This window comes from Motacilla alba, chromosome 17 (genome assembly GCF_015832195.1).
Source record: "Motacilla alba alba isolate MOTALB_02 chromosome 17, Motacilla_alba_V1.0_pri, whole genome shotgun sequence".
Classification (NCBI taxonomy): Eukaryota; Metazoa; Chordata; class Aves; order Passeriformes; family Motacillidae; genus Motacilla; species Motacilla alba.
The window spans coordinates 5,754,312-5,779,979 of record NC_052032.1 but is presented as its reverse complement, the minus strand read 5'-3'; the positions used below and the strand labels follow the sequence as shown (position 1 = coordinate 5,779,979).

General features: G+C 48.8%; 2 protein-coding genes across 6 annotated transcripts in view; one reads left to right on the top strand and one right to left on the bottom strand.

The window, feature by feature from the left end:
* LRRC8A (leucine rich repeat containing 8 VRAC subunit A) overlaps positions 1 to 16,870 on the bottom strand; it is a 23,869-nt gene extending 6,999 nt beyond the window's left edge. Inside the window, exons 1-3 of one of the 4 annotated variants that reach the window (XM_038156224.1) lie at positions 16,759 to 16,870; positions 12,034 to 12,159; positions 1,260 to 3,423 (exon numbers count right to left, since the gene is read on the bottom strand). In XM_038156224.1, the coding sequence (XP_038012152.1) occupies positions 1,260 to 3,416 (2,157 nt within the window). In that variant the 5' untranslated portion in view covers positions 3,417 to 3,423; positions 12,034 to 12,159; positions 16,759 to 16,870. Of the gene's footprint in view, positions 1 to 1,259; positions 3,424 to 12,033; positions 12,160 to 13,476; positions 13,585 to 16,758 lie in introns of those variants that run through there. The other 3 variants (XM_038156222.1, XM_038156221.1, XM_038156223.1) reach the window with 3 other exon arrangements.
* KYAT1 (kynurenine aminotransferase 1) lies at positions 15,461 to 25,668 on the top strand. Of its 2 annotated transcripts, XM_038156225.1 has the most exons (14): positions 15,461 to 15,601; positions 17,090 to 17,211; positions 19,541 to 19,599; positions 20,540 to 20,690; positions 20,978 to 21,127; positions 21,478 to 21,564; positions 21,670 to 21,798; positions 22,099 to 22,219; positions 22,848 to 22,924; positions 23,139 to 23,228; positions 23,570 to 23,756; positions 23,956 to 24,032; positions 24,185 to 24,271; positions 24,642 to 25,668. In XM_038156225.1, exons 2-14 carry the CDS (start codon positions 17,128 to 17,130, stop codon positions 24,708 to 24,710), a joined length of 1,368 nt encoding a protein of 455 aa, XP_038012153.1. In that variant the 5' UTR covers positions 15,461 to 15,601; positions 17,090 to 17,127; the 3' UTR covers positions 24,711 to 25,668. The 2 variants fall into 2 exon arrangements, with proteins under 2 accessions (XP_038012153.1, XP_038012154.1); XM_038156226.1 differs by lacking the exons at positions 15,461 to 15,601; positions 17,090 to 17,211 and adding an exon at positions 18,168 to 18,422.

Genomic DNA, 25,668 nt, shown 5'->3' with positions numbered 1-25,668 from the left:
AGAAGGCAAATGGTGCAGAATTATCTGAGTTCTGAACAGTAACACAGCACAAAGTTTACCAGAGCTTCAGCCACCCACACAAACAGATGCATAGCCCTCCAGTGCCAGGAAACCCCAGTGAGCAGATGTTCAGCTGGAGTTGCTGAATGACTTGCCCCTCCTCTGCAGAGGCACAAGCTTTCAGACACTAACCTCAAAATATGGCTGGAGCTTTAGGACCCCTATCTAATACTGAAATACGCTAATTAAATACATGATTTGAGAGCACTTCTGTGAAAAGCCAAACCCCACTCAAGCTGTTGTGTGTCTCTCACAAGCAATCGGGCAGTGTTGAGCCAGGAACACTGGCTGGATCTTGCCAACAGCAGGAAGGACCTTGATGTATGACAGTGAAAACTAACACTGCTCCAGGACAATCCTGCTTGGTCCCAGAAGGAACCAGAAACACCTAATTATCTGTCTGCAATTTGTATTTATGTTAGAGGCTCTTTCAACCTAAAGTGAGAATAAACTCAAAGGGAAAAAGTCTCCCAGGAATTTGCAGAGAGAATGAATGAAAGCTTCAGCTTTGTCAGATATAGTAAATGAAATCTCCTTAGTCTTAAACAAAGAAACAAAGAACTAGACATGGGTGTAGTTTGCTTTAAGCAAATAAACACCCTCCAACACAAGCCTAAAAACATCTTATGGTAATCAGGCAGCAGAGCACACTTGGTCATCCCTTACCTGCCCTGCACTTAGACTGAAACAAAAAGCACATGTTTACAAGACCAAACTATGGAGTACTCCCTGCAACTTCAACATACTCTAAGGAAAGCTGTAAGCCAGACATGCATTCCCTACACGGCTGCTCCCACAGTGTGTGCACATGTCTGAAGCAGACAGGTTTAAGCACATAGTTTTAGATTAAGACTACAGTTTCTCAGATCTCCAATGTAAGCCCAAAATCAATATCAATCTAGAGACTACATGCTTCCAACTGCAGAGAAACAACTGACTTGCAGGGTTTCTAAACAGCCTCTAATTGGCACTTGGAAGCAGCCTCACTGTTAAGAGAGGAAATGCAACAGGACAAGGACTCTTGGAAGGCAGGCTTGCCCTGGAGCTATCTGCAATGTTTGGCCTCAGATAAACCCCTCAGAGAGACACAAAAGCAGTGCCAGTTGTATCCACAGACCATTGTAGCATGTTTAATCACACAGATAACAGAAGTGCCAGCACTATTTCCTCACACAGCAACTCAGCTCTTGCTCACTTACCCTGTTGGCTGTCACAGCCAGATTCTGCAGGTTTTGAAGAAGTCCAACATCTGGTGGTATGAAAGTTAAGTTGTTGTGGCTGAGATCCAAGTACCGAAGTTTTCGGCAATAGAAGAGCTGGGTAGGGATCTTTTCTATCTTGTTACGGTTCAGGTAAAGGCGTTCTAAGTTGGTCAGGTTGCCTATCTGCATGGGGATGTAGGCAATGTGGTTGTACCACAATTTAAGGCAAGTGAGACGATGTAAGTGCTGGAAGCTGATGATTTCCTCAATGGTCTTGAGGTTGTTGTCCTTCAGGTCTATTTCCTGCAGATTGTGGAGGCTAAAGATAGAGTGAGGAATGCGTTCCAAGTCACAGCGGATCAGCTCAAGCTCTGTCAGGTTGACCATCTTCTTAAGGCTGTTGAGGACAATGAGCTTGGTGCCCTCATTGTTGATGGAAAGCTTCTGAAGATGCACACCAACATCTGTCACCACCTGCGGCAGTTTGGTGAGGTTACTCTTCATCCTCAACACCTTCAGCCTCTTCAGCTCCCTCAGTCCATCTATCACAATGTACCGGTTGTTTTCAGCGCTCAAATTCCCTGTCAGGTGAAGCTCCTCTAGTGTCTTCAGGCTATAAATCCAAAGAGGAATCTCCTTAATGTCTGTGAACTTTATGTGGAGAGATTTCAAATTCTCCCTCAAGAAGGCAAGGGCTGGGGCCTCAATTTTGGCAGCTGTGTGGTAGAGCCACAGTTCCTTAAGGCTGGTGAGCTGAGCAATGCTGGGGGGAATAGTGACATCAGGGATAAGCTCCAGCTTCAAGACCTCCAACTCAATGAGGTCAAAGACTGTGTCAGGAATGCCACTTAACATGAAAAGATGCAATTCCAGCTTATCCTGAGAGTTTTTGGTGATCCTCTGGCGTAGTTTCTCCAAAGTCCACTCATTATTGAGGTTCAGCTGCCGCAATTTGTTCTCGCTCACCTCTGACAGAAAGACAGCAAAGCGCTTGGAGTAGAGGGGGTCGTACTGATCGATCAGATGGAGCATAAAAGCAAAGTCATTTTTCACATCAGGAATGTCACTGTAACTGCTCTCCTCCCGGATGGACTCAAAGGAGTATTTCTTGAGCGACCGCCTCAACATCCACCACAGTGTGTACATGCAGATCAAGCCATAGAAAATCACCAGACTGATGTAGAAAGAAGCCAAGATTTTGAAGAGAGTGGCCAAAGGATGAGCACAGCGGTACATCCTGTAGCCAGTCAAGCTCTCGATATCCACTTTACAGTCTACATCAAACGTTATGTTGTTGACATAGTACACGGTATAGCAAATAATCAGAATGAACTTGATTACTTTGATTATGGTCTGTCTCATGTACAGGCGATAAACTATGTCTCCCTCTTCCACATGAGTACGGAACTTTTTCACTTTCTCAAAGAGTGCTTTGGCTTGCTCACCTTCCTTTTTGTCCAAGACACCAGTCTCAGACCTGTCCACAATCCCTTGCTCAATTCGAGACTTTGTTCTCTGCAGCATGGGAACAGTGGCTTCCACATCCTCACTGACCGTGGAGGATTTCTTGTCCATGGAGCCATTCATTTTTCCAAATGCTGGTTTGGTATCACTCTCTTCCACCACCGTCTCAGACAATGCTCTCGTTGTCCATGGAGAGTCAAAACACTTAAGCAAAATAGACACAAAATGCTCCAGCTTGGAGCTGGTCCTGGGGAACTTGAACCAGAAATTGCTACAAGCCAGAAAGATGAGGGTATGTAGCAGCACCAGATAAGGAAAATACTTGGCAAACCAGTGAAGACGGTTCTCGTAACACACCGCATCCACGTAGTTGTACTGGTGCCGGTCCAGATCGTAGCGGATCCCTGTAGGCCCCGAATCAGCAGAGGGAACAAGACTAGTGTTGTAGTAGGTACGCTCTGGGGCTGCCACTGTCCATCCCCTGACAGAGTCATTGCAAGAGTCTTTGGTAACCCATTTACAGGGCAAACAAATCATTTTGTCCTGGGTGACCTGGAGCGTCCCTCCGAACACGGCGATCATCAGCATCACTATGGAAATGTAGTCCGTGAAGACATCCCACCACGGCTTCAGGATGCGATAGGCTGGCTGAGTATCAGCGAAGTAGCGCAGCTCGGTGACTGGAATCATGATTCACCTGGAAGCAAACCAGAAATAGCTTAGAGAGTTTTGTTCTGCTCTTCAAGAGGGCATGAGAAAACACACGTTAAGTGCTGGCATAGCAAAAGTGGGATTAGCCGAGATGCAATTCCAAGTAACTGTGAGACAAATGAATGAGGCTGCCTGTGAGTCACTTGCTACAGCCCAGGCGGTGAAGTTTGTTCAGCCTTCCGTGACAGACAAATCATCACAAAACCTCAGAACTGGAGCTTATTGTTAGCAGTCTGTGGGGTAAGACACTCAAAGAAAGCTCACAGGGCAGACTTAACTCCCTTGACCAGACCACTACTTGGAAATTTACTGTTTTATCTAGGGATTTAATTTCAGCACTGTTAGAAGTGATAAAATCTACACACAGAGCGTATTTATCATTGGTTTGTTACTGCTTCTACATAAAATTCTGCAGATGGCTGGTTCTCAGATTGAAGGGGCAAGGAGAAAGATCTATATACAATACAGTTACATTTCCTATAACCACTTTATTGATGCAACTCATTATGACATTCATAAAGCAAGCTGGAAAAGAGAAGAAACACTGCTCAACATCATGACTTTTCCAAGTAATTTTGGCTTCCTTCCTTTGTGTTAATTCTCCAAGGAAAGATTAGCTACTTGCCTACTGATAAATTCAGTACTGAAGTGCTGTAGCAGCTGGGGTTTTGCCTTACTTCAGAAACAGGAGGGGGGAAAACATACTTCGAAGAATTTCCTTCTCGGACCAACCCAGAGTTCATCTCAGCTGGGATTTAAGTGTCACAAAGGAAACCAAAAGGTTCTGGGAAGCACAGGCCTGATGGCAGTGCTTATTCTGTCCTTGCAGATGGAACTTTGAGCAAGCTCTTCAACAAGCCACAGAAAGCCCCAAAGCCTGACTGATCCATAGATAACAGAGCTCACAAAATTCCCCTCTTTGACAGGTAACACAGAAGAACACAGAGTCACTGTAACTCACTCTAATGACAGTGAAAAAGTACCGCAGCATCCTTCTAGCAAAGTTCAGGAGCAAGACAAGCGCTACTCTTTCAGTCATTTTGAAACTCACAATTTAAGTATAAAGGAGAAAACAAAAACTCAAGCATGCTACCCCAAGCCATAGGATTTCATTTGTACAGACAGTCCAACAAGTCCTGGAGGGCCAAAAGCTCAATATCACTGGCTGGGACAAAGGGGGGTGTGCCCACACCACCTGCTTTAGTAGAATTCAAACTTTTATTTCAAATTAACTTCCACCACTGAACTACAAAGAAAGCCACTCTTAACATGAACTCAAAAAACACCACATTCCCTAGAGACACTAAATACAGAACTCTATTCTTTGGTTTGCTGTTTACAACAATAAATGGTCAAATGACAGCTTTGGCTCAGTGCTGCATGGGAAGGTTTCAAGCCAACTACAGGTGGTAGATTGATAGATTAAAACCATTCCTGAAGAAAAGTTTTTCCTTCTGCCCATCCAGGTCCAACACTACATTAGTCCATCCCAAAAGCCAGGCTAGGGAAATACCACTTTCTTTTTGTGGGTAATTTTGAGAGGAAAAAGTGGTATTACCTGTTCTACAAATTCAGTAAAACTAGGAATGGCAAATTTATTAATGATCAACCAGGAAAGTCACAAACAAAGGATGAGAACAGTGATCTAGAGCACTGTCAGGGGAAAAAAATGTCCTGTAGGACTGCAGAGCCCCCAAGAAGTGGCTGACACACCTCTGCAGAAGGAACTGCACTAAACGGGGCAGGGAGAATTGTGCATCCACAGGGGAGGGAGCAGGCAAAGCTGAACGTCTTCTGGACAGCAACTGAGCAGCCAGAGGAGAGCGACAAGGTGTTGAAAGCCTCCCTCCCAGCCCTGTGACTACCTTGCTGCAAGCCCTAAGCAAGGCATTTCAGCTTCCTCCTTGGAATACATCTGCCTCAGGGAGAGGAGAGCCCACGTGCAAGATACATTTAGGAAAAGCTGCCTGTGAGTACTACAGAAATAATAACTGCAGGATAAAGCAGGGTACAGGAGCTCTGTCTACTCACCAGAACATCTGAAACAAATCCAGCAGTTAAACAGCTATTCATGAAAGAACTTACATTTTTTCCCCCTTGATATAGAGTAGGAGTATCTCTCTTTCCTCTTGCCTTGATACCACTTGTCCTCAAAGGTCCTTCCTGCTTCCTCCCTCTTGATAAAGAAACTTGTAGGAAACATCAGACCCTCCACAGTAGGATTATGAAACTGGGATGATCTCTTTTCAGGAACTGGGGTTTCATGACACTTGCAAATGTGTGTTGTAGTGCTGGGTTTACTCTTTTTGCTCAACCCAGAAAATGCCTAATTCTTTCTCACAAGAAATGAACCTTTTACTCACTTTGATTTGTAGCTCAGGATATGTAGGAAGGAAACCAAAAAGAAATTAGCACAGCTGGATCCCAAGTTCTGCTCACCAGTCACATGGGGTAGGAAATCCCCCTTTGAACTGTGCACTTACAAGACAGCTAAAAAAAATCATGAGCATCCCTTGAAACCCATTACAGCTCAGTGTCAGCAATTAATAGGGTGGAGCAGGAAATCTCCTGCCTTCCAGGAACAATGACAGGGGCACTAGGGGAAGAAAAGAACATTGACAGCAAATTCCCACTTCTGGCAGCAGTGGAGACCCCATTCAAGTCCTAAAGAGGAACAATAAAACTAGGGGCCGGCCACCTTTGCAGGAGGTGAAATTTGCTGTCTTATCTAACCTTATTCCCAGTATCTGCAATGAAAGGGAAAAGTACCCAGCAAAAACTTGAAAAAGTAGGTGGGGAAAGTCACATCCCTCCTCACCAGATTCTCTGTGCATGCAATTCAATTCTAACTCCTGATGGTTCTACATCAGGAGACGCATCTTGTCATCAAATGTCATCTTTATTTTGTGAACTCCATCCTGTAAAGATTTTAGAACACTATTCTTGCTGCAACATTCCCCGTGCTGGATTAGAGCAGTTTTGCTGCTAGGGTGGATGCCAATAGCAGACTACAAGTCAAATTCTCAGGGCTCATCTCTGTCACTTGATTCTCCCATGCACAGAAGGATTCTTCCCACAAGGCCTGGGATTTCCACCACTCCATAGGTAGCAGTAAGCTGGAACACCAACTCTCCCAACATGGGCAGTAGAACAGAGGGATTTACATGGAGGGTATTATTCTGGCATGGGACTGGGAACAATCCTTGCATGAAGAGACCTGGCCAGAAATAAAGTTACCTCCCTTGGGACCAAGAGCAAACCAAGATCCCCAGGACCAGCACACCAGAGATTTCAAGCTTCTGCTCTTGTTAAGAGTTGGATTCCAGGATGGTATGTCAGCAGCAAAATATTCACTGTGAAGAAGCTTTATTTGCCAAGCCACTTCTGGCACACAGCCTCACCAAGGGCTGAGCACAGAACACCTGAATTGAGTGACTGAGTTTATGGACAGGAACAGCTACAGAAAAGGAAGCTCAGTGTCAGGGCAGTATTGGTGAAGAAGGGTCCAAGCTCTTTCATATACACTTCAAATTGCAGAGCCTTCCAGTTGGAGCTCAGGAACAGGTAAATCTGCAGTGTAGCTACCTCTGCCACAGGAAGTCATCAATACTGACATTCTGAAAGAGTGCTTAAACTTAAGGACAAGTTGACTTTACTAAATTGCATAAACGGATAGGTCAAAACTTCTGTCTAAACTGCTGTCGACTTACCAGCCACATCTACCACACAGTCCCTGAGCAGGCCCCCAACCCCTGCCCCTCAGAAATGACTTTACATTGGAGGGTTTCAGCTACATCAAGCAACACTGCTTTGAGCTTCTCTATATCCAATAAAGAACCACCTCAGGTCAGTTTAGAGCAGCAACATCTGAGATTGTTCAGTAAAAGATCTGTATGCTAAAGCCCCATTGTAATATAACAGGATCCATACAGCCAAGATAAATATGCTCCTGAAATATTTACACATTCCACGTTTAGCTACTACACACCTCTTCAGGGCCAGCAAACTCACCTGGATCCAGATTTGCATCCCACCAGGGACCATCCCTGCCTCAGCCTGCTGGGCACAAACCTACAGCCTCCCCACTAACGCTGAACAGGCTGTCCCAAGGGAAGGAACAGCAGCTCCAGACTTATATAACCAGCCTGCCAAACCGACCCAGCCTTCAGCCAACCATAAGCATCACCAAGTACTAATCCTATGTTTAACCAAACACACCTGGAGGAGAAAGATAATCACTCATGTTGGAATAACAGGGACATTCTGAGCAAACCACACCTACACAGTAAAACCAGCCAGAAACAAGATTAAATGCATGTAGCTGACAGACATCATAAAAGCAGCAAGTACCTTCTTAAAGGCTGACAGAGCTGAGAGCATGAATGCTTCCCACAAACCACAGGTATTAACAGAGTAACTATTCAGTAACTATTCTGATTTTGACAATTCCTCTATCCAAAACCATTTCATTTCAAAAACTGAAGGTTGACCTATTGTCAACAGACACCTAGCTGAACAGTAATTCAAATTCCTGCAGCTGCTGGGCAGCACATCCAGCTCAGGACAGAGTGAACAGAAACAACATCACTGTTCTGTTTCACTGGCCAATTTGTCAGCTTGACTCATCGTTGCTGAATACTTTATCCAGCCTCCTCTTTCCTCCTCTTTTCTGTTGGCCATTCTGTCACTAACAAAGCTATTGGCCAGAAAGCATTTATATGCACAACCTCAAGACGCATACAAGAATGCACAAACCCCCTGATTTGAAGAAAATCCTCACATTTAGTCTCACAAAACAGTTCTGGGTAAGTAGACATGGATGAATTTTTATGTTGAATCTTGCAACCCTTTAGTTTTGTCGACACAATTACCAGTAGATTTTGTTTTAAGATTGTGGACTGCAAAGCACAAGTCAAACCCTGCTGGCAGAATTTCTTACCTCTCAGAAGCCCAGAGAAAGAGGGAGTTGTTCAGGTGCTGACAGCATCAGAGGTGGATAGAGGAAATAAAAACCTTGATGCTTTCGAGACTACAGCCCTGATTATTAACGAGCTACAACATGTTACAGTAAGTTTTCAACAGAGCAGAGCTTCCCTCCTCAGCAAGCTGCCACCTGAAATCCTAAAGAAGGGCATGACACAGAGCTCTTTGTTCAAAAATCAGGAAATGCAAGAGCTTACTGGGCAGAAATAGGACTGGGAATTTATGTTTCTCCTCCCCCGTGTTTATTAGGCCCAGAATTAAGAGGGGGGGAAAAAAAAAAGGGAGGCTGAAAACAGAGCTGCTTTCAGGCACCCCTCAGAAAACCTTCCAAGCTCAAGAACAGCCACATGATCAACTGGAAAAGCCCAAGACATGAGATGGAACAACTGTAGTTGTTTTATCCTTTGCTCCTTAGAACAAAACAGCAGTGAAGCCAGATGCCAAAGCCCTAAATAACCATTATTCCTGCATCAGGCCCCTTCTGCTTTAAAAAGATAAACCCCCCTCCTGTGGGACAAAACATCATCTGAGGCAGAGCAATGAACATGATCACTAGATGATCTTTAAAGTCCTTTTCAACCTAAACCACTCTATGATTCCATGTCACGTTAAAAGGGTCATTTATCATTTTGACAGGGAGACTGGTGGAGCAGCTGCCAGAACTTACACTCCTCTCTCGGCGGAACAGGCAGTGAACCCAACACAAAGCAGGGTAAGGTGGTTTTCAAACGTTCAGCCCCACCCAAGCCATATGACACAGCAGGATGAAGTGAATCCACTGCATCACATTGTCTTTATTGAATTTCATTAAAAAGAAATAATCCACCTACATTAGGGGTAATATTTTATCATCTTTACACCTACCCATTAATTGACTCTGTCAGATGCAAGACTGCCAGTCTTAAGCCTAATGCAACAGCTCCTGTTTACCATCACACAGCCACGCGTGTCCTGACAAGTACAGGGAAGAACAGCTGCACCACCAGAACAACCCATGCTAGACTTAGCTTGGCCTGCCACACTTTCTGCCTCCTGACAGTGCCCCAGCTGCACAGAACTGAGCAGTCTGTAGTTACCAGCATCACTGACACCTGGGGCAGGGACTGTAAGTCCATCAGCTGACTCGCAACACTGATGTAAACCGGAGCAAAATGGCTGTGTCAGCTTATAAATTATGAATGTACGTGGCCACAAGCTTCCTATCCAAAATTAATTTCCTCTTTGCCATAACAAAAATGCTTCAAGGACAGGGCATTGAAGCTGTCTTGGAAAAGTACGACTGGCTTCCTCCAACAGGACACAATGAAGCAGTGCCTTGTGCTGCCTGATACAAGTGATTGAATTAATTCTGCTAGTAACTACTCAAGAAAACCAGACCAGCTGCAAGCACCTCACCCGATGCAGGAGGGGGCTCTTCAGCACTGAACTCCAGCACTGAGAGCTGGAGGAACCAGCTGCTCTCAGTTCCCAGTGGGGAGGGTAGACAGAGCAGAGCTTTGGCATAACGAACAACAGATAAGAAGTCAACACTAAATTCCAAGTGAGTAAAAGCAAGGATAACTTAATTCATTGATGACAGACTGTCACAACATGCACAAATCCATGGGTGTTACCACAGCTATTTTCAAGCTCCAAGAGATGAGCCAGTCAGGATGAAAGACAACACAGACAAGAGCAATGCAACACAATTAAGACATCAACTATCAGCACACTAATATTTTGCCCCAGTCTGAACAAAGATGAGCAAGTACCTCTTCATACATTCCCTACAGGGCTCGCCCTCAGGACCACCAGCTCCAAAACTGTGACTTCCAGCTCAGAACATTTTCTGACTGTATTAGTTAATAAAAAACAGACCACCCCACCCTGCATCATCAAGGCCTGATAAAACCACAACTCTAAAGAAGAGCCTGTTAACTAGTCCAGCACACATCTCTACTGTGCACAGAAGTCGGCTGAAGCTACATGAGCAGCAGTCACTGGAGGAGCTTTGTGAATTGCCAAGAAATTTTATAGCAGATGTTAACAATGTTTGGTACACAAGGTGAGGGCAGCACTGTTACTTCAGCAAGGAGGTCAGGACTGAATACCTTTTAGTTTCAAAAGCAGTTTCACAGCAGCAGGAAGGGCAGATATAACCCAGCTATAGGAACTGGATTTCAAGTTGCAATACAAGACACATGCACCACATCAACTGTTTGAAAAAAGCTGCTCGGAAGCATTCAAGAGACACTCTCCAAAGCATGCAGACTGCTGAATGCCTGTTCAGTATTAGTGTGCATATCCTAAACTGAGGCTGGGTTTGAAACCACTTGTAAAAATGCATAAAGGGAGACTCACCACACTGCAGCTGAAGACTCTGAATTTTAACCGTCACCAAAACAATAGCTGTGCACACCTCTCCTCACTTTAATGAGCCCCACACAGAAGTCCTAATAAACTCTTCTCCAGCACCACTCACCAAATAGTGCCCCTCTATTTTCTGAGATATCAGTTATCAGTCAAACACAAAAAGGCTTGCTTCTGAAGTACTCTACTGAACAAAAACCTTGTTCAGTATTCAGAAATAACCCATGAAGGCTTCTAAAAAGCCTGCTCTAATCAAACAGCAATAATTTGATACATGCGACCTCCAATGCTTATTTAATTTTTTTAAATACCATCAGGGAGCCCCAAACCACGGACAATCTCTGACTGCCTGCAGCAGTTACTATAACATAACCAGCTTCAGAGAGTCATCACTGGAAGGCTTCAGGCATTCACATCTCAAGCATGGCAACATTAGCTTTCAACACATGGCTTCTGGCATGCTTTAAGGAAATATTTATGCATGCTGTCTTTGACCTACAAGAATAAAAAGAGTTTTCAAATGCCACGACAAAGTTAAAAAAAGAAAAGGGTCAGTGAACTGCCAGAACACCAGATGAGCCTCAGGGGTTTCTTCTATTCTGGAATCAACACACTGCACATCCCTGCTCAGAATACAGCCAAGCTGGACAGAATTTCCCATCCTGAAGATGGGCACAGAACTCTGCAAACCCTTTAATCACCATCCCAGTGAACCAAGGAGGCTGGGAGATTCCTGCACCTAGTTTCTGCCATTGCCCAACTGACACCCACACAGGTGACAGGTGAGTGCACTGGGAAAAGCTGCCTGGAGACGCCTATACAGGAGGACAAACATCAGCCCAGGGAAATGGAAGGGCACCCACCAAACCAACAGCTCCTCCTACTTCTCAGCTGCATTCCTTTCAGGCAGCAGTCACCAAAACATGTACTGGGAAGCCTCTGTATTTACTGTTCAGTGCAGTAACTAGTCAGAGGTTGTGTGGCTAGGATTTCATTTAATGAATGACTATATACTGTTATATTCTACTTTTTACAAGGCTCAGTTTCTTTGTCATCTCCAAGCTGGCTAAGGGCTCCTAGAATTTAATTAATGCTACCACAATTAAATACCACCACTCTCCCCACCACTGTCTGACCAACCACCTTTCCTCAACATCAATTATCTCATGCACTGTGCTTTGCATCTATGCTTAAGCAAGACCCTGGGTGTTTTTTTTGGTTTTTTTTTTGGCTTGACCACTCAGAGCTGGCCCAGAGCCCTCACCTTGCAGCAGGGTTCTGCTATCTGCACGTCAGTTCTCTGTGCTGGAAGTGGCTGATATTCCTACTTGCTGGATCCCGAGCGAGTGCTGAAGCGCTGCACTCCCCACAAGCCATGGGAACAGTTTCCCTGAAATGAAACACAGATTATCAGCAAAAAAGAGGGGATCAAGTTCACAGAGGGACACGTAAAAGCTCAGCAAACAGTATCTAAGAAGCAACAAACAACTCAGAGGGTCACTGGGAGCCAGAAAGAGACATGCTGATACCTAGAAATATGGCAAGAACACTAGGAGCCAAGTAAAACTCAGCAAGAAGGAATTTCCAGCATCTGTGATTCCTAAAGAAGTTACCAAAAAGCAGGTGTTTCAGACCCAGCCAAAAGAGATGCTGAATACTAATATCACAATTAAGTCTACACAAGTAGAGGCAGAATAACAACTCATTGTCAGATGGGGAAAGAGATGACTTTACTGCCTAATTTCTAGTCTGAAAAGCCTGATCCACTTAAAATGTTACTATCAGAGTATCAGAAAACATAGATCACACTCCTAACCACTCCAGAGTCAAGCAACTGCCCCCTTTGCTCACAACACAGATCTTCCTGAAGTAGAAGCAGTTTAGCACCATCAACAAAAATGACAACAGGGCTGGGTTTTTTTTTCCTTGCTTCCTGCATGTCAGCACGGGGCATGGGAAAACAGGCAAGGGAACAGATCCTTAGAGGGATCTCTCAAGCCTCCAGCCATGTAGGAGAGGACTGCAGAACATCTGAGAGCGCTGTATTATCAACAGGGAGAAATGAGAAAGAACAGACATCAGTGGGAGAAAGTCCAACCCCTAATGCTGAAGATGTCTTAGGGTTCATTCCTCTTGATCCCAAAGTTACCATCAGGGCTGACAGATTTTGAAGCAACACCCTGGAAACCAAAGCTATTGCATTTTAGCCATACCACAGTGCCGCAAAGGCAGCACTAGGAGGAGAGGACTCTCTGACCTTCTCCCCGCTCCAGGCAATGGGTACCAGCCTCCACCCAGCACACCTCGGCACCAGCCCCCGCCACTCCACCGCGGCTTTCCGGACCCAGAAAGAAACATCCTCTGGGAGATATAAATAAATCCCACCGCGCTTCCGTCCGCAGGTAACGAACAGCGGCGTCCTCCCCTCTCTGGGGGGACACTGCGCACAGCCCGGCCCTGCCTCGCCCCACAGACGGGGCGAGGACCCCCCTGCCCCGGGCGGTGTGAGAGCAGGGACGGCGGGACGCGGAGGAACCGAATCGCTGCCCAATTACTCAGCAAATCCTTCCTGCTCGCCGCTTCCGAGCCCCCTCAGCCGCGCCCCCCCCGACCCGGCGTCCCACCCCATCCCCTCCGGGACATCACCCCACAGGGGGACACGTCCCCACAGCCCGCCCGTGGCGTGAGGGGAGCGCGGCACACCCACCTGCCCGCCGCGGCCGTGCCGGGAACCCACCGCACCCACCTGCCCGCGGCGCCCACCCTCCCTTACGCCGCTCCGGCGCCTTTTGTCCGCCCTGCCCGCAGCGGCCCCGCCCCGGATCTGACCTCACCCGGCCGGCGCTGCCACCATCGCCTCGTCCCGCCGCCATCTTGGGGGCGGGCACGGCGAGGCGGGCGCGGCGCCATCTTTGTGCAGGGCGCGCTCCGCAGGGGAGAGGGCGGGAAGGGGGGGGGAGTGAGGGCGGCGGCGCCATCTTGGTGCCGGGCAGCGCTCAAAATGGCGCCAGTCTTAAAGGAGCCGAGAGCGTTCAGCTGCTGAGAAGTTTGTGGTGCCTGAAAAAAGTGATTCACTGGTAGTTATTTTATACTTGTCTGACGCAATGGAGAACACTGCAGCATAGTTTCTTTTTAAATTAAAAGATGGTTCAAAGGCATTAGTTGTAATTTTATTAGTGTACAGCAGGCGGTTCTGAGTGGTTAAGTGCAGCCAATTTTAACTTGTCTACACCAGTGATGTGTATAACAATAAAGTAAGTGCATCTGTGGCTTTCTAGAAATATTATAAGTCTTAGCAACTTCCTGTAACCACAGGCACAGGACCTATACCAGAGGAGCTGGGATCCCAGTGTCAGGATCTGTAGGGCTGTAGACTCTTACCAGCCCAGTGCAATAGCTTTTCTTTTCTTTTTTTAAATTTTTTTTAAACTCAGTGCTAGTTAAGAATTGTTCATGTCCCAATGCATTTGTTAAATTAAAATTACCTGAAGAAAACCAAGGTTGTAACTTTCCTTGAGTTTTACAGTAAAAACTACAAGATCAGATGTGTCCTTTACATCACTGACCTCACCCAGAAATTTCTGCTGAATTTCAAGAGGGCATTAATGTGAAGTTTCATTATACTGTTGGACCAATATAATGTCTAAATCCTGACAGAGAAGCTGGGGGCTTCTGTCAATCCCTTTTTCTCCCTACTCCTCCCTGCCCTCATCTCTTTTTCCTTGCAGGACCTTTTGCCCTCATATCCACCCTGAACCAGTTCAACTCACGGGCCTGACAGAAAATTGGCCACTTTTCTGCAAAATTGGCTTTTTGCTAATATATCTAAACAAACAAGCTCAGTTCAGGGACAAACAACAACCAGGGAAGGGACAAGGCTGGTGGAGGACAGGACAAAGAAAGAACAGGAAAAAATGCCACTGAGCCATTTGAAGGCTCCGGATGGTACATGAACATTCTTACAGAACCAAATTTTCCTTCCATCTGTTTGTTTCAGTGCTTGAGTTAAACTGAAATAGAAAACAGAGTTTTCCTCTCTCTGCAAACATTCCCTCCTGCTGAATCACCTCAGGGATGCCTGAGGGCTGTCGCCTTGGGACGGGGAACCTTTGGCACAGCGGATGCAGCCGCTTCCTTTCCCCATGGCTCATTTTTTCCTGCTGCGAAAGGGCGACAGAAATTATTCAGGAGACTTACAGGACCTGACTCACGGGTGCAGGTCAAGCCTTGTCACTAGAGGAAGAGGGCAGTTTTCTCTCCACACCTCAGCGCAGCAGCTGTCAGCTCTCGAGCCCTGAGGAGAGCTCAGCTCCGGAGAGCTCACTGAAATCGCTGCTATCCCTCAGCCACAGGGCAATGCCGCAGGATCTGCTCTAGGCTGCGTCGTGGCAGGACCTTACACTTATGCCTTCCCTTCTCGAATAATATTAAGCCTGCAGGATGAAATTTTTGAGAGGATTTTTGACTTAGAAATTCATTTTTCAAAATGACCGAAGGCTTCACTCAAAGGGAAATCCCCCGCCGTTGCCACGCTAAAGTATTTACAGCCAAACCACAAAAAAAAAAATATGCCGCTATGGTTATGCCAGCATGAGCTTCCACCTGAACAACAAGCTGGGGGATTTTCCCAGGCAGCCGAAGCCCTCAGAGCCGGTTCCCGAACGCTTTCCCCGCCAGGGCCGCGGCTCCACTCCCGCCTTCCTGCGGCCGCTGCGGCTCCTCCCAGGAAGTGCCAGCCGCAGATGAAGCCTTTCGGGCCCCGGAGAAGCAGAATGTGTGCCAGGGCAGCCTGGGCAGCCTTTGCAGCGTGAAGCAGCGCGGCCCAGCTCGATGTAAGTCGTTTTTGTCCCCGCTGTCCCTCTGGCAGCTGCTTTGTCCCCAGTGTCAGCTCCTGCTGGCGCTGCACTCGCCCTGGTCCTGCGCTCCTCTTGGGGCACATCCAGGGACAGCCGTGTCCCCAAAGCCTCCCGGGTGCACCCCCCGAGCTGCCAAGGGGGGAATCGAGGAGCAGTGGGATGGAGGAGACAGCAGAGACCCGCGGGCTGGAGGTGGCGAGTGACCAGTCCCTGAGGTGACCTTCCCGGCTGTCACCTCCCAAATGCTCTGCTCAGCCCAGTTCACCCTTCCAGAGTCAGCGGTGCCCCGGTCGGCTGCTCCCGGGTGCTGCCCTCAGTCCAGTGCACAGCTCTTACACAGCTCTGGAGTTTGCTGCCATCTGATAAAGCCTTTTTTACCGCCACACTTTGATCCTGTCCCCTGCAGGGTAGGTGTCCTCATTGCAGGACTCCTTTGCCCTGCACCCCAAAGCATTGTCCCCCCACATCTCAGTGTCATGCAAGCACAAGGTGGAGATTTTACAGTCATCAGCAATATGATGCTCTGGCTTCCAATTTTTCCATAAATTGTACTATTTTTTCCCGCTTGGCGAACAGATGTAAAACCCCTCTGGTCTCAGCTGGCAGCTGCTTCACACTTTTTTAGAAATAACAAAAAATGCAGACACTGGGGACTCGCATCCTGCATGTAAAGATGGAAAGTGCCCTTAGGAGTATTGAGTGCTTACCTATGGGCTGGTCAGCTTTAAATCTGTTTTAATTAATTTTTTGGCGGATGGGTAAATTAATTCATGGCTGGTCATAATAAAGGTGCATACATCCTCCAGCCTCATTACTTTTATTTTAAGTACCTGACAAAACATTCACTTATTTTAGCCTAAATACTGCATGTTTAAGTAATGCTGTAGAATAGTTGAAGGAACCTGAGGTGAAATAACAGGCTGCATTTTAAACACAGAAATCAGTTTGTTTGGGGTCTTGAAGGAAAGATAATCACCAAAATCACTTTAGAGATAGAAGGTGTTTTATTCCTGTTAATTGTAATAAAACTTGTAACTAAACCAGAGCTGCAGCAGCTGAGAGGCCAGAGATTATCTGTATGGGCCAGGAAGGTGAAAGTGTTGCGAGGGAGAAGGGGCAGAGGCAAGAGTTACCTGGGCTCAGTGACACTGGATGGGGAGCCCTCTCCCAGAGGATGCCCTCTCAGTGGTGTCCATACCACTCCCATCGGTGCAGAGAGCAGGGGAAGCCTGGACTGAGAGAGAGGAGGCAGAAGTGGTGGTTGCCCTTGTGAACCTGATCCTGTGTGTCATGGGCACAAAGTACAGCCCCAGCACTGTTGGACATTGCAGTGATGACACACAAAGCAGCTCTCTGTGGCAGAACAACCTCTGCTTTGGGTCTGGGCCTGCCTGATCCCAGGTACAAGTGTCCTTTAACCCTGGAGCAATTGTCTCAGCCCTGTCCTTTGTCTGGGAATTGCAGGTGTGTGCCTGCAGGAGTGAGGGAGCAGGAGCCGTGGCATGCTCAGGAGAGCGGGACCGTCCCTGCGCCACTTCTTGCTGGAGAGGAACAGCAGTGCTGGACATAGCTCGTGCTCCAGAGAGGTATGGAATGCCCAGTGGCACTGGTCCTGGCAGTGTTCCTGAGCTGCCCAGGGCAGCTCAGCTTGTCAGCAAGAGCAGACAGAGCACATCAGGAAAAGCCACACTGGTGTGACTTCCTCTGTACCTGCTTATTTCCAGGGAGCATTTTAAAGGATCCTCATAAGTAAGGGGATATCCTTCACAGAGCAGAAGGCTCCTTGTTTGTGGGGTTGCTTCGTCTGATGGCTTCTTGGCTTGCAAAGTACTTGGAAAATATCAGCATCCCAGTCAGAGATCCCAACATGCAGAGCAGGGCAGTCACACACAGCAGAGAGTCAGTGGTGGAAGATCATGGATGCCAAATCTTCTGCGCTGGCACCCAGCTCTCCTGTGTGGCTGCCAGGCAAACTGCACCTTCTGTCTGGGGACAGAACAGGCTGAAACAGATTTGAGGGCTGCGTGGTCCTGAGCCTGTGTTGCTCCCCATGGCAGCACCACACACAGGCTGGGATAGCATGGGATGGAGGGGATATCAGAAAAAGGTATTTGTTATTTCTGTTCCTAAAGCAGACAAGGCTTTTCCTCAGAACTGGGAATTTCAAGGCTTGAGGCACTTTCTTCCCACTGATCCCCATCACACTTGGTCATCTGTTAAATTCTCTGACCTGTGGCCTGCAGCAGCCCCACCTTGCAAGAACAGCACCGGAGCTGTTAATATTTTACCTCCAGCTATCTTTTACCTCTCAAACCATAAATCCTTCTGCTCCCATCCAAATCAGCTCAGGCACTTGGTCTTGTGACTGTAACAGCCATGAACTTGTGCAGAAAGAGCAAAGCTGAGGGAGGGGAGAGGAGAGGAGAGGAGAGGAGAGGAGAGGAGAGGAGAGGAGAGGAGAGGAGAGGAGAGGAGAGGAGAGGAGAGGAGAGGAGAGGAGAGGAGAGGAGAGGAGAGGAGAGGAGAGGAGAGGAGAGGAGAGGAGAGGAGAGGAGAGGAGAGGAGAGGCTGCCCTGGAGCCAGTGACTTCTGCTGGTCATTGGCTGCCTGCCTGGCACCAGGGTGGAGCAGAGTCCACCTGGTGCCCTCTGAAACACAGAGCTCCTCGGCTGGGTGTTTGCAAAGATCTCCAGTAAGGGCTGAAGCTGTATAAAAATCTAAGGACCTCAGCACAAGCTTTCCTTGGGACCCTGCCCAAATTCTGGTGCAGTGCTGTGGAAGCAGCAGAGGGGAGCAGGTAAGTCCTGCTGCAGCTGGGTGTTGCAAGGAGGCTGAGCTGGTATCCCCCCCATACCATCCTGGCATGGCAGAGCACAGACCCCCGCACATCCCAGCTCTGCACCTCACCTCAGCTGCTTTGACATGCCTTCCTTGAGCCAGTCCAAATGTATTTTATTTGCTGTGGTGACAGTGGCTTTCTTGACTCATTGCTTCAGGGCTGCCCTCCTTCTGCCCCCACGCTGGCTCTTTCTGGTGCACTGAGCATCATTTGTCTCCAGTTCCCAGCCCCTTCCCTGTCTGGGTGCCTTTTCCCTGCACTGCTGAGTTACTAAATCCTGTCTCTGCTGCTTTTCATCATCCTCGTGATGAATTCCCTATAAAGCACATCTAACTTTCTCCCACTGTGCTTATCCAACTGGAAGGAGGGTTTTGCTTTCAGTGTTTCCTACTGTCTTTCTTTCCACTCCCCTGAGCCATGATGTACATGGAAATTACAAACCAGTCACGGCATGGTACCTCAGTGTGTCTGTACATCACACTGACCTCTCTCTTGCCTCTTCCTAGTTACTGCTTGGGTTTGACATGAACTTTAAATAGAAAACTGCACATTTTATAGGCTCTAGAGCAAGCTCCCTCACCTAGCACTTCATCAGGACAGAAGAGTATGTACTTCTGCTACTTCATAGAGCAGCATGGAATAAAATAGTTTGTTCTTCTAGGAAAAGGGGGTATTTCATGGCTTGTAGGGTAAGGAGGTCCTTCCCATGAAGATGGAGAGGTTATGGAAGGTAAAAGCCTGAGGTCTGGGGTCCTTGGCCTGGCTGTTACAGCCTGGCTGAGCTTGACCCCATGACTAATCCAAACAGGTAATGAGGTTTAAGGCATTGCCACCTCCCCAGTGAGTGTACAAAAGCTTCTCTTGTTCATCTATTTTCCCAATTCTTGTTGAAACTTGTAAGTCAAAGCAGAAACCACTGCAACAGTTATTACTGCTCCAAGATCAGTCAGGAACAGCCCATGAAGCAATACTAAAGGACACACCTTCTGGTGGGAAAAACTTCCCTGGGGAGGCCACAGCTCCTTTGTGGCCTCATTTAAAAGCTTCAAACTCACTTTCTTTCTCACTCTCTGCAGGCAAAAATGTCAAGGCCAGTGCAAGCTCGGAGGCTGGAGGGAATAGATAAAAATATCTGGTGAGTTAAAAGAATATCTGGTTTACCCAGGTGGTAGATGTGGTTTCAGGCATCCTAAAACCAGACTGAAACCACAGTAGCCACACAGCACAGAGCAGAAGTTTCCCTCAACTGCTTTGCATGTGTTCAGGAAGCACATCAGAGCAAGTTTGTCCCAGAAGACTTTACCATGAGTCAGTGCTGTACCTGCAGCTCTCTCTTCAGGATGTATCAGGTTTTCTGCACCACTGGGCAGGCAGAAGCACCGCCCTCCCTCTGACCCATCCACCCAAATGATCCCAGTGGCATCCAAATCTGAGCCAAGTGTTTGCCGCACACTGGCTGCAGCCTGGCACCTGCTCCAAGCTCACCCTGGGGCACCACAAGTGGGAGGCAGGAGAAGGGCTGCTGCAAATGCCATTCCCATCCTGCCAGGCACAATGTGGCATTGGGAAGGTTGTGTGCTGGAAGAGATTTAAATGGTCTTTCCCCGAGGCCTTGCTGTGTCTGGGCTCAGGCTATAAACTGCCAGTGAGCTGGCTCTTGTTTGGTTTGAGATGAGCAGCAAGTTCAACACACCTTGCCCTCGGCAGAGGCCTTCACAATGTCTAGTTGCTAAATTTTGCAGAGCTGGTATGAGCTTGAAAATCTCCAAGTCCCCTCCTGCTCAGTCCAGTGTGATCTGAAACAGCTTTCAGCTGTGACCACACACTGACCCCAGGAGCTGTTTCCTGGGAGAATGAATTAAAGCAGTTCCCCCAGTGCAACAGTTCATCATCCTTGGTTTAATTGCAGCAGGTCTGAAATGACCTGTGCTGGGTCCTGCCAGCCTGTGAGCAGCAGGATGGCTCTGCCGGAGGGACACCAACCCCACTCCCTTCCAAAGGGATGCTGCGAGCAGACCCGGTGCCAGCACACTGCTCAGACCCTCTGAAAGTGCTTTTGTTTCCCTTTTCTCCAGGGTGGAGTTTGTAAAACTGGCTGCTACATACTCCAAGGTGAACCTGGGCCAAGGCTTCCCTGACTTCCCTGCACCAGACTTTCTGACAGAGGCACTCACGAGAGCCCTCGGCGGGGGGAACCACATGCTGCACCAGTACACCCGTGCCTTTGTAAGGGACAGATCTCCCTCCCCAGCACCACCCCCTCAGTCCCCTCAGCCCTGGCTGCTTCAGAGCTCACCAGGCAGCAATAAACAGCAGAAAAAATGAGGCAAAACACACATCCAGCCTCAACCCATGCCCACTGTTCCCAGTAACTCCCTGCTTTACTGGGATGTTTGAAGCAGCCCTGCTGGAAGATCTCACAGGGCTCTTGGCTTCCCAGTCCCCTTCCAAGGGTTCATCCTTGGTTTAGGAGTCTTCTGCAAGCCAATTCCCACCGTCCTTTCACCCCACAGGGCCACCCACCTCTGGTGAAGGTCCTAGCCCAGTTTTTCGAGAAGCTGCTTGGACGAGACCTGGATCCTATGACCAATGTGATGGTGACTGTGGGGGCATACCAGGCCCTGTTCTGCTGCTTCCAGGCTTTAGTGGACGAAGGTGATGAGGTAACCCAATATAAGGGCTTGTTGCACTGGCAGCCTTCCCCCAGGGGACCTGCAGGCTGGTTTTCATTGTCCTTTTCCAAAGCAAAACTGGTTTTATCTCCACTCTGCAGTACCTGAGCTTTTAAAGGAAGAAATTATTTGCTGCAGGGCACTGCCTCATTTCTGCATAAAGCAAAATAACCTTTCTTGTCCTGAGTGGTGGTGTCCTTCCTGACACTCCCCACAGGCAATGCAGGTTCTCCATTACAGTAATTAGGGATTAAAATGTCCTGTCCCTCCCATTGCTCTCTGCACTCTTCAGGGAAAGTCTGAGCAGACCAGGAGGATGCTGACATGTCCCTTTCTTCCAGGTGATAATCATTGAACCCTTCTTTGACTGCTATGAGCCAATGGTGAAAATGGCTGGTGGGACACCTGTGTTTGTGCCTCTGAGACCGGTGAGTGGGTGGAGAAGGGAAGAGTCACAGCAGCCAGCAAAGAGGTGAGTGGTGAACAAGGTGCGGAGGTAGCAAAGCAAACCAAGATTCCCATGTTGTCTCTAGAATCCTCCAAAAGATGGAAAATTGATGTCTAGTGCAGACTGGCAGCTGGACCCAGCTGAACTGGCCTCTAAATTCAGTGAACGGACAAAAGCCATCGTCCTGAACTCACCCAACAACCCTCTGGGCAAGGTAACGCTGCTGGCCATGCTGGGCCCTGGCAGCTGCTGGGGTGCAGCAGTGACTCAGCCTGCCTTGCACACGAGGGAAGTGGCTGCTGTGGGAGCACCACATGCTGTGCTCAGTCTCCTGGTGGTTTTAAGCCTTGTCTTTTGTGCTAGCAGTGCTTTTACCCCGTTAGACCACTGCGGCAGCTCCTGCCCCTCCCTGGCATGGGAGATGGTGCCAGGAGGACACTCACAACATGCAGGGACAGGCAGGGGCTCAGAAATGCTCCTGCTGAACCTCTGCTGCACTCCGTGCCTGCTGCAGGTGTTCAGCCGCGGGGAGCTGGGGCTGATTGCAGAGCTGTGTGTGAAGCACGACGTGCTGTGCATCAGCGACGAGGTGTACGAGTGGCTGGTCTACGACGGGAAGCAGCACATCCGCATCGGTACGGGGCTGGGCTGGGCTGGGCTGGGCGGGGCTGCTCGGGGCAGGGAATGGGCTTTGCACTGCAGGCCCCTGGAAATCCCAGGAGCTGCCGGCGTGCACAGCTGCACTAGGCATGAATCCCCCACTGGAAGGATTTTGCTGCGCTTCAGTCTCAGCTCCCAAACCAGGTCCTTAACAGAAGCTCTGACTTCAGAGCCAGAGGGGAGATCTAGAACAAAAAGCCCCTTGGCTCCAGTGAAACTGATTCTTTTTCCCATGCTTTGTAAAGCCACAGTTTTCTGAGTGTCTCTAGTTCCAGGAAATCCATTTCAACACGGTTTCAGCCTGTTCTTCCAGTTGGAGTAACACGCCATCACCTTGATGCAGGGTGATGGTGCTTGGCATGTCTGAGAGCCCCTGGGGCTGGGTACATGCCTGTGAAAATGCTTAATTAAAAGGAGATGCTCTTGAGAAACCTGGCTGCCTGCTTGGGATGAGCTTTGAGGCTCATCCAGGTGAAAGATGTGCTGTGAACACTAAAGATCACCGTGGATTATGGTGACAGAGAGCCCCCACGTGCCATTAAGGCAGCCCAGGAAGGAGCGTGCTGAGCTCTGCCATTGGGGTTTCTCTCCTTTCACTGCCAGCCAGCTTGCAAGGGATGTGGGACCGCACGGTGATCATCGGGAGTGCTGGGAAGACCTTCAGTGCCACTGGATGGAAGGTGAATATCCCGTGTGGCGCCTCGTTGTGTCCCCATCCCTGTCCCTTTGCCCACAGCACTGTGGCCACGCTCAGCTTTGAGCCTCAGGGTCTGAAAGTACCAGAGGTGCTTCATGAAAGTTCTGTCTGTAACATACAATGAAAGCAGCCCAGAAGAAGGGGAGCCTGAGCAGGCAGCCAGACTCAGCATCTTCCTGCTCCTCTCCTGGCCACAGGTGGGCTGGGTTGTGGGACCCGACAGGCTGCTGCAGCACCTCCGTACTGTGCACCAGAACTCCGTGTACCACTGTGCCACAATTGCCCAGGTAAGGCAGCTCCCTGCACCGGGCCCTGCAATTCCCAGGCCCTCAGAGCAGGGGTAAGAGATGGTCCTCTTGCCCACAGCTGAGCTGAAAGGCACACTCAAGTGATTTGTGGTGTCCTGGAGAGGCTCCTTCCTCTCTCCCTATAGTTCTGTGTCTGGGGGAAAGGGGACAGTCCAGCCTGCCTGGGGTATATTCCTTATCTTGCACTGACAAAATTAAGGGGCAGTTCATAGGGGCTGGAGGCAGAGAGCTCCCTAATCACCTGTGAATTGCAGGAACTTCAGCTCCCAAGAAAGCCCTGACCATCTTCCCACTGGCCACTGGCTCCTCTTCCCTTCCAGGAGGCCGTGGCTCAGGGTTTCCAGAGGGAGCTCATGCTCTATGGAAAACCAGAGAGCTACTTTGTCCAGCTGCCCAAGGAGCTGCAGAAGAAGAGAGACTGGCTGGTCCAGAGCCTGGATGGGGTGGGGATGAAACCCATCATCCCAGAGGGCACCTACTTCCTGGTGGCAGACATCTCCCCGTTCAGTGAGTCACCTGCAGTCCTGCCCAGGTGGGCTGGGTGTGGGGTGTGGTACTGCTGGCAGGGACAGGAACCTGCACAGACCATCATAAAGCAGGGATGGGCTGCATGTTCCCCATCCCAGCTGCAAGGATGTGGGCTTGGGGCTCAGCTGAGGCACCTGGCAGCTGCCCCAGCCTCTGTCCTGCTGTGCTCCTCCTGCAGAATCTCATGTCCCTGATGTCCCCAACTCAGATGAGCCCTACGACTCCAGATTTGCAAAGTGGATGGTCAAGAACAAGGTAAAAGGGTCTGGCCCTTCCTGCTGCCTTTACCCTGGCTGGGTTTGTGCCCACCCAAGCTCATGGCCTGGAGTTCACCCACACTGGGGCACAGCAGGCTGCAGGCCAGCCCCAGAGCAGGACCCTCAGCTCCATGTGCTCCCTCTTCCCAGGGGCTCGCTGCCATCCCGCTCTCCGCTTTCTACAGCGAGGCCCACAAGAACAACTACACCAATTTCATCCGGTTCTGCTTTGCAAAGGTGAGATATGGACAGCACTAAGGAAGGCAAGGTGGGGAGTAATAATCAGGGCTGGTCTAATGAGAGAAATGCCAAGAAGAAATGGAGGATGCCTCAGGCATTGGAGCCCCACCTTGGCATCCCTGGAGCTGGAGCAAGCACTTCTGCAGACACAGGAGCTGAGCTGGGGGCAGCAGATGTGCCACGGCTATCCTAAACATCCTAACTTTTCCCATTGGTATCCTACATTTCTTAGCCCAGGAAGGGACTCTCTAGGTGCCCCTTTGGCTGCCCAGTGGCTGTGCCTGTCTCATACTGAACCTGCAATGCTGCAGTGAGGGGGGATAGCAGCTGGCTGGGAGCCACTGACCAAATCTGTGGTATTGTTTAGGAGGAAGCTACACTGAAGGCAGCAAGTGACATATTGCAGAAATGGAAACAGGAGAAAACCAGCTCCTGAACACACTGAGAGAACCAGGCTGTCCTTCGTCCTCATCTGCCCCAACTGCTCTTCTTCACCTGGTACAGACTTTGGTATGTTCTTACTTCAGTGCTTTCAACAACATTTTCTGACAGACAAATGGTTACGTTTTTCCAGGCCCAGGGCCTGGGGGACATTTTCAATCACTGTGAAATGATTTCAAGAAGTGAGACTTTGTGTGCACTGACAGCATTTGACATTTCTTACATGTGAAAACTTTGCTAATCAGTTCTGGGATGTGTCCAGCAACACACAAGGTGAGGATGGCTCCTGGGCTCTGTGTCACCACCAAATTCTGAAAAGATGTTTCAGGACCTACCTTTAAGGCTGTGCTGGAGGGTTAGTGTGGCTTGTCTTGTTCCACATCCCCACTCAGGGCAGCATTTCCACTGCCACCCCCGTTCCCACAGGACTAGACAGTATCACCAGCCATCAGTAAAGTGACTCCTATGATCCTGATGATTACAAACCCAGTGAAATGACATTTCCCATCATAAACTATTTTCCCACCATTTTTTTCCGTCCATCTCTGAAGAAGATGACCACACAATTGGTTTCCCCCAGGAAACAGGCTTTCACCAGTAGCCTGGCTATTATTAAACCTTTCAGATTACTCCTGGCACTTTCTCAGGGTTTGGCAGCATCGTCCAGGCTGCAGAGCAAAACCTTCTGGTCTTTCACAAATGCACACAGTGGCTGGGGACGATGGGCACCGTGGCTTTGGCTGTTCCTACTGCTAGTGGCCACCACAGCCTCCCACCCAGTGAGCTGGTGGGGTAACATGAGCAATTCTGGAGAGGTAATTCTTGCATCAGTGTCGATTTCAGCCTGGATAAGAGTGTAAAACATCATCAACCATGCGGGAGTTGTGTGCAACAGACTGTGCGATGAGTGTTTGTAGCAGTTAAGTTATTAAAGTGGAATTACTGCAATCATG

Bases quoted from the DNA above. Each gene is read 5' to 3' on its own strand.
- KYAT1 (XM_038156225.1), top strand. From the start codon at position 17,128: ATGCTCAGGAGAGCGGGACCGTCCCTGCGCCACTTCTTGCTGGAGAGG. The intron at 21,799-22,098 runs GTAACGCTGCTG...TGCCTGCTGCAG, and splicing joins CCAACAACCCTCTGGGCAAG to GTGTTCAGCCGCGGGGAGCT. The intron at 22,925-23,138 runs GTGAATATCCCG...TCCTGGCCACAG, and splicing joins TCAGTGCCACTGGATGGAAG to GTGGGCTGGGTTGTGGGACC.